This window comes from Dipteris shenzhenensis, chromosome 12, assembly GCF_047967505.1.
Source record: "Dipteris shenzhenensis isolate YYH24624 ecotype China chromosome 12, Dip_SZ_1.0, whole genome shotgun sequence".
In the NCBI taxonomy this organism is placed as follows: domain Eukaryota; kingdom Viridiplantae; phylum Streptophyta; class Polypodiopsida; order Gleicheniales; family Dipteridaceae; genus Dipteris; species Dipteris shenzhenensis.
This window is the reverse complement of record NC_141607.1, coordinates 48,292,562-48,305,147: the sequence shown is the minus strand read 5'-3', so window position 1 is coordinate 48,305,147 and position 12,586 is coordinate 48,292,562. Positions and strand designations below refer to the sequence as shown.

The window sequence follows — 12,586 nt, the reverse complement described above, 5'->3', positions numbered from 1 at the left end:
GATGAGCAAGGTCAGTATATAGAATGTTATGCATAAGTTAGGAGCTGTCAATAATTTAGATTGCTTATTTAACTAATTTTTTCTTGGTGTAGTATACTATGTTCAATGCTATATGGTGTGAGGGCAGGCATTTTCGAACACAACGGATTGATGATAAGAGAAACACACAAGATTGCGGCATCATTGCTAGCTTTGAGGGAGCCAATGGAGCCATGGATGATTATTGTGGCATAATCCAAGATATTATTAAGCTTGACTTTCGACGATTCTTTGTGTATGTTTTGGATGTAAAGTGGTTTAAGGATGTGGTGGAAAGAGGCCCTAATGCAACAATCAAACACCATGCAAGTGCCTTTGTAACTATTGACTCCACAAAAATTTGGCAAAGTAGGAAGGACACACTAGTACTACGGCAACAATGTGAACAGGTACTGTGCACACATATAAAAATACTCACTTTCATATATTTGATACCTTTGATGAAAGGAAAATAACATGATTGTATTTGTGTTTGAATTAGGTTGTCTATCAACCAATGGTGGATAATAATAGATGGTGGCATGTCATACCTATTATGCCACGTTCCAAAGTGATGTATAGTACATTTACTAATATGGAGCGTATGGAGGATGATCATGGCCATGGAGGTGATGATGACTGTCATACGAGAGAGGAGGATGATCATGAGATAGGAGATACACGTTGATCTCGTTGAGGATGAGATTTGAACCGTAGCCCATCATTGATATTGGCAAAACTATTCTACATATTGTCTCATTTTCCTCACCTCACTTAATTCTTGTATATGTGGGCTTGCAAAAAAGCATTGTTGTTTTTGTTAAAATTATGTGCTTTGGTAATCATGGGCAATGTTTGGAAAGCAGTGATGTACACCAAAATCTCACTTTCTGTATTCTCTATTTAGCGTCTAGATATGCATCTAACTACGCATCTAATTCTTGTGTAGATGCACAAATAGATGTGCTAATATACGCGCAAATAGATGCACTGATAAACATAATGTTAGAAGGGCCTGTATTTTCTCAGTGTAAATGCACTAATAGATGTGTTAATACATGTGCATATAGATGAGCTATTAGACATGCTATTAGACGTGCCCGTAATTTCTCTATTCAAGTAACACCTATAGACGTGCTCGCTATTTTATGCATCTATCAAGTGCGTCTATAGTTGCTTTATCTACGGTGTCCAGCTGTCTCCTCGCAGCCCTCCTGTGACCCTCGAACATATTGGGATGGTCCCTATTCTACTTCTTGAAGAACTTCCAATCAACTTTGTCTACCCAACTGAGTTTAGCCATCCCCTTTGCGATGAAAGTACGCAAGGTTGATGTACAATGCTTCAAGACCAAACCCATGTGCTCTTGCATGTAATTCTCATTGAACTCCCAATTTGGTGTGTTAGGGTATTTTTCTTTTAATTCATCGATGACTGCCTCCTTCTTTTGGTCATCTTGATACCGCCAATCAGTAGCAATGCCACTCTTGAAGTGGTGGCTCATCAACCACCTCATGGTGGCCATCACTGCTTTGCCCTTTAGAACTATCTTCTATTATCTCTCCGACAGCCATGATTTGATAGGAGAGGTCCTCGAATGGGTAAGGAGGACTCAAGGTAGTGACAGAGTTAGAGCAAGTGGAAGTTATGGAAGCACTTGCAGAGCGAGGAGTAGCAGTGGGAGTAGGAGAGGGCGAGGGACCTGATTGGTACTATGTCTCAGGACCAATTGGAGACCTGTAGGGATGTGAGTGTGCTGACTCGTCTACATCTCCCGAGTCAGCACAACATAAGCAGCCCCTCCTACTCTTCCTTCCCTTATGAGAGGCATGCCCAGGTGATGACCCCTCAGTCAAAGGGGCACGAGGGGATGCCTAGGCAGTAGGTCCAGCCATCGGTATAGGAGAGGGAATTGCTGAGGTCCTTTGAGATAGTAGAGAGAAGAATCTCACTGCCTCATCATTCATCTGTGCTACAAACTCATCGGGACTCCTGACATGGGCTGCTAGCAAAGGATGATGATCGCATCGTTGGCGAGGTTCCCCAAGGAAAATGGATTGAAAGAAAGATGAGCGAAGAGCAAATGGAGAAATTCAATAAGTTTTGTATCCTCAATAGCAAGGAGATGTAGAAGTGGATTGAGAGATATGAAGCGGCCAAAGCAAAAAGAATAAAGGCAAGGATGAGATTCAGAGTAATGTATAGGCAATCGCAACAATATCCACGCGATCTGGCTCTTCTCCCCACTCACATGTCAGTTGATTGGCTACAACGGGCTCTACGTAAAGCCAAACATGATGGAGAGACAATAAACCAGTGCGAGCGAGAGTTATCATCTGGATGTATGATGCATGTAAGTTTCTTACCTCTTGATGTAATTAAGTAATTATTTGTAGCAATATACACTATAAAATAAATGCATCTTCATTGTTTTAATGATGCTCTTTTATAGTACCAAAAGTACAGTGCATTATGGTCATATGGATAACATTTTTGCATGGAACGCATCGATTCAAAGAGAGTCACATATGATTGGGGAGTCATGGCTAACTTCACACAAGATAGCCAAGCAAGTGCTTCGGATACCAATCTTCTCTCCTCACAATTGGATTATTGTGGAACCGTACACAAAATCTATGAAGTTGATTTCAGACAATTTAGTATTTTCATTCTTGTTGTAAAATGGTTTAGAACTATTTACAACGGTCCCCATGCGACAGTGAGAAAAGATAGTACTGGTTTCTTTGCAATAGATTCCACCAAACTTTGGACCGATGAAAGTGATACTTTTGTTCTTCCCAAGCACTGTGAGCAGGTGCATACTAATGATTTAATTAATTGAAGCTTTCGTTTTTAAAGATCCATTGATACATGTACTTAAGCATAATTTCATATATATAATTGATGACACTTGGCACCCATCTTCAATATAGGTGGTTTTTCATCCGGATCATTCTGATCCAAGATGGTGGTACGTGATCCAAGTTGCACCACAAAGTAAGTAAATTTTAGAAGATAGAGATGTGGATATTGAGATGCCACTACCAATGCCAGATCCAATTGATCCAAATGAGTCTAGTGAAGAAGATGAAGATCACAATATCAGCCAAGAGGAAGATGCGCATAATGACATCGCACGGGAAGAAGATGGAGATCACGATAGTAAGGAAGAAGACAACGATCATCAAGAATCACCACACTTTATTGAAGAAGATGATCAAGTACTTTTAGGTGAATATACGATGCTAGAGTATGATGATGATATAGGAGATCAACTCGGTATAGAGTTAGAGATAGACTTGTTTGGTGTGTTAGACTTGGCTCAAGATGAAACCATTGATGTAAATGCTCTTCATTGATTTTTTTCATCTCAAACTTGGACATGAATATATGAGCTTCAAAGGCTTGATGTACATGCTCTTGTACTTTTATTCTCTCAAAAGATCAAACATGTATGAAAATTTAAAAAAAATTGCCATTGGAGAAAACTAACTTTTAAGGTTAATATGAGAAAAGAAACTCTGTGTAAAACATCGCTATAAAAAAGTATCTTAGTGTCACTATATAACGACACTTATAATTTTGATAAAAGTCGCTATATAGCGACTTTAGCAATGGTCACTATATAGCGATGTTTTGACTAAAGTCGCTATATAGTGACCCTTGATGAGGCACACTTCCAATACCAATGATTAGTGCCCCACACATGCTAAACGTCGGTACTTAAACATCGCAATAGGATCCGTGTGTAGTAGTGCATATTATACATCTCATGTGATACTTGGATCCATATCATTGCCTATTTCCAGCAAAGTCTTTCACTACGGAGCTCACTCGATGAGCAAGAATATAATCTAAGATCTTAATTACCCTAAGCAATAAATATAACTTCTACAACACATGCCTAGTGCACCATCACACCCATGGCTCCATGTGTTTATGGCATGTATTACAACTAGTAACTCTTTCTCATAAATTCCCATATGCCTTTTAGCATCTTGTAGCCTTCGACTTTCATAAGCCATTACATGACCATCTTGATGAAGAGCACCCCCAACACTCTCCACGAGCATCACAATCTACATGAAAGGCCTTGTGTCACCCATGGATTGGGTGCATTCTTGCTTTGTGATTTAGGTCAAACTTGCTAGCATGTAGGCTCGCTATTTGCAATGGCCCTTCCCACTCCACCCTCATGGTCTATGATTCTATGAAGTTCTTGATTTGAAACCCCACTTCCATGAAGTCACATGAAATTGCTAACAACCTCATTCACCCTTAATTCGAGTGGGAACTAGCAATATAGTACATTTCTTCATGAAATTTCCCACAACCTGATTCACCCTTAATTGCCCACAACCTCATTCACCCTTAATTTGAGTCAATGCTTCGCGTTAATAGCAACTAGTGGAAAACCCATGCTCCGCACAAAGCATCGCCACCTCTAAAGAATCCAAACAATCCGTTTCGGGTTCCGTTGGACTTTTGACAAATCCTTCGTTGGGTGTTTGGCTTTGTAGATGGATTGCTTGTCCATGACACGGACGATGAATTCCCTGTTTGGATCGATTCTTTGCCTCACAAACTCGGCGTGGATTGGGGTGGCTCCTGTGTACAACACCACATTGTATATTAGGGCCATGGTGCGGAGGAAGCCATCCAGACCTAGCCTCTTCCAAATGAAGAGGCCAATGTGACCCCAAACCCAACGCACCATATCACAGTTGGCCATCATGAGCTCTTTCGTTGGAAATGGGGTAGCTATTTTGGCGATGAAGTTTTATTCATGTCTAGGACCAAGGTGGGTTTTCTCACCATCTTCTTCTTCAAGCAGCTAGCCGCGCCAACCAAAAGGCTCAATCGCTATGATCAACCCTGCGCCTTTAGATGAAAATTGTTTCTTTTATAAGCTTTCATTATAGCTTTTGGTGCTTTCAGTGGAAGGTTGAGCACTAAATCTGACTATCCATTCGTGTGTGTCATGATGAGAGAACTTGTGAGGGACAATGAGTGAACTGTCGAGGGACGCTGTGATGTATCTATTATAAAACACGATGATTGAATTGGCAATGGACGATTTGACCTTAGAACTACAAGTTCGATAGGTACGATTATTGAACTGGCCAGGGATGCTCTGAAGTTAGAACTGCAATTTCAATCACTAGGATGATTGAACCGGCGAGGGTGAGGGCAACATGTGTCAAATAAAATTTTCAGAAGGATTCTCACAAGAATGAAGAAAGATATGATGAACTCACCTACAAGCTTTAACCGCCCAAATTTTATAAAATTACCTTTTCCCAGTTTTGAATCCAATCGTCCATGATTGTCCTTCTAATCTAACTACGTAGAAATCTCCAATCGTCCTCTCCCAAAGCTCTCCTTAACAGAGACAAAGATATAGTGCATTTCTTTTCTTGTCAAGCGTTGCCCGAAAATCGCAGTTATCTACCCCATGTTTGTGTTGCATGCCTTTGCATGTTTAATGCAGAGACAACATTCACGGATGAGGTTTTTGTGATAAGAGTCGACTTCTTAAGCGAAATACGTCGGGAGAGTTCCCTTCACCAATCTGAAATTCCACGAGCTCGTCGTGTCATCCTTGTGCGTTTTTCTGGATTTTGAGTCCCATTCCCGAAACTACATGCACATCTCTCACCTCCATAAAGTTCCAACGTAGGAAGATCCCAACCACCCTCTTCTCCCGACTTTCTGGTACAAAAGTTTAGAGCGGGCTCCTTGATTAAAATTCAGGCATTCAGCCTCTTGATTTCCCGCCGGAGCAAGAAATTGAGAGGAAGCTCTGAAATTTATCGTTATCTTATGCTTGACGCTGTAGCTACGCATGCCCGTAACAGTCTCGTTACGTACTCCCTGAAGCAAGAGATTTTGAACCCCTTGTAATGCCAGCCTCCTGTCGTCGGGATATCATACAAATGAGTGCTGGGCAGACATGAGATCCGTTCATTGAGGATATGCACATCCATATATTGGACTGTCAACTTTGATAGCTTTATTCATTCATCCCTTCATATTCATTGTCGGCTTCTTCTGTCTTCTAAGTTCTACTTCACCCTTTTCAGTGTCTCCAACGTTCTTATTTTTTTCTTCAGACGCCTTTTCCTTCCCCCCAGCTCCCCCTCCCCACACACCTTTTCTTCTTCCATGGACTCTGGTTCCACCAGTTTCGGCTGCTGGTCGGCGGCATATTCAGGGTCGCAGCAGGATGGCAATTCGCTTCCTCAGGATTCAGAAACGCTGATTCATGACATGCCCAATGCGGCAGAGAAGGTCCCGAAGCCCGCATGGCGGAAGCCATCGGCCACCGCTGGGACAGTAGAACCTGTGATGGGATCTTCCTCTTGGCCTAGTTTAACAGAAGCTCGCAGCACAAATTCGCCTAAAAGCCCAATCGCCACACGCGATTCTGATGGTAGGGGCAACGGAGTTGAACCCAGGAGCCTGACTCAACCGGGCCCAAGCTTCATTAATGCTGCAAGTTTCCAGACTAAGTTTCCATCCTTCTCTTGTATCACATGCTTCAACTTCCGCATTACAATCGTGGCAGGCAAAGGCATGTCTTACCGGAAGTAAGGTGTTGTACATGCAGGAGGTGTTTTGTACCATCTACCAGCGGCCGTGATAGTAGATCCTGTATGTGGTACCAGGCTTTTTGTACTCCCTCCTGGACCACCACCAGGAATGATGATCCAAGGGCCTGATGCCGCAACTCTACGATTCATGATCCTGAAACAAATCGAGTATTACTTCAGGTCTGCATATTGTTGGCATTGCGCTGATGTTTACGATGTCATTTGATATTTTTGTAGTTTGTTGATGTTCTTTCTCTCTCGTTCCAGCCCACAAAATCTGTGCAAGGACATGTTTCTTCGAAGAAACATGGACAAGCAAGGTTTTGTTCGACTCTCTCTGATTGGAAGCTTCGAAAGGGTGAGACTTCTAAAATAACGTTAACCTTATATTGGGGGCACTCAAGGTGATTGTTCTGCTGAAGTTGGTTTCTTGATACAGGTGCGAAAGCTAACTGCAAACCCCACGCTGATCTTGGAGGCTTTGCGTGAATCTACAGTTATAGAAGTTCAGGTTGGTCTGCAGCTGGATATGTCGATGCTTTGTGTTCTATTGGTTGTTCATAACGTAACGTATGGTAAATATATCACAGGTTGATAGAATGCGCAGACGTGGTGACTGGGCAAGGTGGATTTTAAACTCCACGAAAGAGAAACCTGAGCTCAGTCCGTCCTGTGGAACAGAAGCCTGAGTGCCCTTGTTTTCGAAAATAAAGATCGGTGAAGCTCTTTGGAGCCCTGTATGCCAAAAGCTAGGGGTGCCGATGGGCATGCTAGCTTGATTGAAAGGCTTCATGATTCAGATGGATCAGTCATATTGAAAGCTACATTTCATCATTGTATGCTTGAAGTCCACAATTTTTGGAGCTGCTCCTATTGGTGTGTTTATGATGCTAAGGAAAATCTGGATACCCCACCATATTGGCACCTAGGAGAAGAGCCACTGCCGAGGCAAAGAAGACAATCTCTTGTATTGGTGTATTGCACCAATAATGTATACATACATAACGAATAATATACACTTATGGTGTTACTTTGTATTGCACTTTGATGAATTGAACATGGTTGTTACAATTAAATGTGATTTTGTGGTGTGATACTCTCCTGACTGGGGAGTAGTCTGAATGTTTATGATAGTTGTAACTCCCAAGTCTGGGGATTAAGAAGATGAGCATCTCCTCTTTGGAGGGAGTTTGGAGGTTATGCTTCCTTTGCTGTCTCTATTGTTGTTTTGTCTCTTTCTCGAACATTTCACACATTTGGTGGAGATACCGTTTGTTCCTCACAACTGATTGTAGTAGCATGTAAAATCCTCATAGCCATATCTCCTCTCCCTCTCATCAACCTGCCGAAAATTCCATGATACCTGAGTTTCAAGATCAATCTTCACCACCATTGTAGAGTAATTATTCTCTGCAGTATCTTCCTTAGCATTCCAGATCAATGAGACGAACCAAAACATGCTTACTTTCCTCCATATTGTCACGATGAACCAGACCCTCATGTGCATCCTCATGGATTTGCAGTTCTCTTAACAAAAGATGTATTAACTTAGCTCGATCACTTTGAGAATGTTGTTGATTACCATCACTGGGGCCTTTGGATCGCAAAACTCTGAGATACGTACAATTTTGGATGGTGTTGCGACTACCAGGTTTGTTGAATAGGATAATTCTATCAAACACAATTGGCCACATCTCAAACAACTTTTGATTTAGAAGTTTGCTCATGAGAATGTGATGCAGTCAGCCCTTCAATAGTTATCTGGTTGAGATCAAAAGATAGGCGAACCTGTCTCTCAATTTGCAGTGAAGCTTAATCAAATTCTTCTTTGCATAGATCCAAATATGTTGGAAGACATGAAGCTTTATTTCTTGTGGCCCTGAATGCAACATGACATATGCAGACGCGTAAGGGATTAGAGTCCTACTACATTTCATGAAGAAATTCAAATCACTCAAAGGATTGAGGTGAATATTGAGTTTGATCGCTCAGGTATCATCTCACAACCATTGTCTCAAATCAAGTCTAAACCACAATGCTACCACAATGTATATTGATATCCAAAATTCTTAGCTTGGCAATAGACAAAATCTTCCTGCATGAGATTCTCAAGGTTGACCCAAGTGTTTTTATTGCAACAATTATGGCCATGTAAAGAAATACTGTTGCAAATTAAAGGATTCCATGCAAAGTGTGCAACACGTTCAAGTGGATGTGACTTCCGCTGCTAGTCTGGGTGCTATTCTAGAAAACGCTTAAGTGGATGGTTGTCTGAGGCTGCCCATATACATTATCAAGCCTCCTATCTTTCTTCTTCTCGCCAAGTCTGTTCTGTCATTTTAGGTTGTTTTGGTCATACTGTACTTATTGTCCTTGATTCAAGTTCTACCTTTTCCTCGGTTAGTGCATCCTTAGTTCAGACACTTAATCTAGGAACCAAGTTAGCTCCTCTAATTTCTGTTTTATTTGGGGATATCAAACACCTTTACCATTCAAACAAAGTCGTTTCCATGACCTTCAAAGTCCACAATCAGACCTTCTTTCATGATGCTTACGTTCTTTCAATTTACTCTAGGTTGTGATTGGTTCTTTAAAAGCTCAAGCTACTTTAGATTTTGAACATAGAATGCTTCATCTATCTCATTTACCTCCTCTCAGTCTACGTAAGATTGCCACCGTCAATGATAGCCTCTGTACACAAGTTGCACACCTAATAGTTTCACCCCCAAAAAGAGTCAAAGACCTACAAGCAATGCTGTCACAGTTTCAAAATTTACTTTCTACCAGTCATGTCAACACTACAATCACTGCTCGTGTTTACCATGAAATTCAGACAGGCACTGCTCGTCCAATTAAGATGGTTGTACGCCGTCATTCCCCAAGGTAGAATGAATAGATTGAAGAGTTAGTTGCATAAATGCTCAAGAAAGGAGCAATTCAGCCATCTTTAAGCTCTTGGGCCGCAGAACCACATTTGGTGAAAAACCTAGATGATCAATATCATTTTTGTATGGAATTCTGACCCCTCAATAAAGTCACAGTTCATGATGTGTATCCCTTGCCATATTTGGATGATTTACTGGATTAATTAGGCCGTTCTGTTTATTTTACTTCCCTTGATTTGGCATCCGGTTATTGGCAAATTTTAATTCTTCCTGTTGATGCTCATAAAACAGCATTTAGAACACCCAGAGAACTTTATGAATTTGAGGTAATGGCCTTCAGGTTGTCTGATGCTCCTAGCACCTTTTAGAGGACAATGAATAACTTGTTTGCAGATTTGATACAAAAGGGCATCCTGATAATCTATTTGGATGACATTTTGATTTATATAGCTACATGGGAAGAGCACATCAATGTGCTACTTCTAGTACTGAGTTGTCTCCAAAAACACAATTTTAAACTGCAACTAAAAAAGTGTAAGTGGGGTCAAACACAACTCAAATTTCTCAGATTCATTGTTTCTGCAGCTAGTATACAAATTGATCCAACTAAAGTTATCGCTGTCAAAGATTTTCCAGTCTTGACTTCAACAAAGCAATTGCGAAGATATTTTGGCTTGGTAACATTCACTATTTCTTTTGTTCCACATCTGGCTTCAATTACCATTCCTTTACGCCATCTACTTTAAAAAAGTGTCAAATACCTTTGGAGCAAGGATTGCCAGATTGCATTTGATAAATTGAAGGAGTTTATCATGCTTTCTGCCACTTTGTTACACCCCAATTTTCAAAAACCTTTTCTTTTACAAACAAATGCTTCTAATACTAGTTTGGGAGGGGTTCTTTTGCAACAAGATGGTAATAATGATTGGCCACCTGTGTGTTTCATGAGTTCAAAGTTTGACAAGGTCCGAACATAATTACTCTACAATAGAAAAGGAGTTGCTGGCTATTGTTAGGTCATTTGCAAAACTACACCCGTATTTACATGGCCATGATGTAGTGGTTGAGACTGATTCATCAGCCTTTGGTTCCATTGCTTAAAAAATCACATCCTCCAGGATGCCTCCTCAGATGGGTGTTGGCATTGCAAGAATATACTTTCACTTTGAAATATTGTAAAGGCAATTCTAATGTAGCAGTAGATGCTTTGTCCTGGACCCATGAGCTATAGAATACTCAGACCTTTTATCCTCAGTTGTATCTTGATGTCACTGCTCAGTCCCTACAAATGGCATAATTGTAATAGCAAGACCCTAAACTTTCCAATATCTTGCAATAGCTTCGATCCTCTACTCCAAATCCATTTCAATGACAATATGTGATTCAAAATCATCTTTTGTATTATCTTCAATAGGGCTTTCAACCTTGTCTGTGTATTACACACTACTACAAAACTAGGTAGAAATGGCAATAGGAAATGGTGCACAATTTCCAATTTTACCATTTCTTATGTATGAAATGGCAATAGCTTCTCAAATTTCCATATTTTTTACAAAAATGATAGCTAGAAATGGCAACTACTTCTTGAACTACTGTTTCTTTGGAAGAAACGGCAACAAAAAATGGCAACCTTTTATTGTGTGCCATTTCTTAGCAATAATTGGCAGCACCAAATGGCAGCTAATTCTCGACTTCCCTTTCTTACGAAGAAATCATAGCAAATTCTTGATTGCCATTTCTTATGAGGAAATGGCAACAAATTCTTGACTACCATTTCTTATGAATAAATGGTAGCAAATTCTTGATTGCCATTTCTTGGTAAGAAATGGCATCCATTTCTTGATTGCCACTTCATTCAAAGAAATGGCAAGCAATTCTTGACTGCCATTTTCTAAGAAGAAATGGTAGCACAAAATGGAAACTATCTCTTGACTGCCATTTCTTACAAAGAAATGGCAACCATTTTTAAATTGCCATTCTTATAAGAAATGGCAGCACAAAATGCATATGTGGAGTAAAATTACACAATGGTTGACCATTCAGTTGCTGCAAAGTATCTTATTATTGCCAAAGATTCAGTACTACCATTCACAACATTGATATTACTAGGATATTAATGTCACTATTTCTATATTGTCTAAGTGTGAAAGATTAATCAAAAGTGTTAAGTGCATTAGTACTCATAGTACATAGTGTGAAGAAGTCGTCTAAAATCCTAAGGAATAGCTTTTACCTTTTATAACACATGCATTTTTCTTGAAAACAAATATTATTCAATAGTTGATTGAGAAATAAATAATACAATTTTTACATAGCAAAATAAAATATAAAATTATAAAGACATTACATGAAGAGTTTTCCAAGAAACATCCAAGCCTATGGTTTGACCCAATGTCTGAATCTCACAATTTTCTTTAAACATACAAGCATCCTTAATGATTGCATCATCAACACTCCCGATGGGTATGGTACTTTGTATAGGCCTTAATGAAAGTAATAGAATTGTTCTTACAAAAGTTTTATGTGGATCAGGTATCTTTTTCATGGCTGGAAATGTGTATTTTCACAATTCTTACCATGCAACGTGGATGAGTGTTAAAAATATGCATCGGTGTGCTTCTAGCATATGTGTGTGCATTTGATGGATATGATACTTTATAAAAGTCTTAATACCAATAATACCCTTATCGTTGCAGATTTTGGAGTTGATAGGATATCGTTTGTATGGTTGGGCTGGCGTATTTTCACAATTCTTAAACATGCATCATGCATGAGTGCTTCTAGCATATCTATGTGTGTTTGATAGGCATGATACTTTACATAGCTTTTATGAGATAAAAACCCTTGTGCTTTCAAAGTTTGATGGGGATCAGGCGTCAATTTCATGGTTGGGCATGTGTATTTTCAAATTTCCATGCTTTCCTTCAGCCCTAAAAATTATGCTACAAATCAAGCAATGAGTAAAAAGCAACAATGTCGAGCAACAAAGTAATCAAAATAAACAAGAGAAATGAAAGAACACAAACAAGACAACAAGATACCAAGAAATCAATGAACTCATGCAAGCAAGTAAGCAACAAGATGCAATCA

The 12,586-nt window shown here is 39.8% G+C and overlaps 1 protein-coding gene across 1 annotated transcript; it reads left to right on the top strand.

Annotated features, from left to right (window-relative positions):
- Positions 1 to 6,183: 6,183 nt before the first annotated feature.
- Positions 6,184 to 7,300, top strand: LOC147896324 (la RNA-binding domain-containing protein LHP1-like). The gene is made up of 5 exons (XM_087382267.1): positions 6,184 to 6,517; positions 6,629 to 6,791; positions 6,879 to 6,969; positions 7,051 to 7,122; positions 7,202 to 7,300. The coding sequence occupies exons 1-5, from the start codon at positions 6,184 to 6,186 to the stop codon at positions 7,298 to 7,300; spliced, it is 759 nt and encodes a 252-aa protein (XP_087238393.1).
- Positions 7,301 to 12,586: the final 5,286 nt, after the last annotated feature.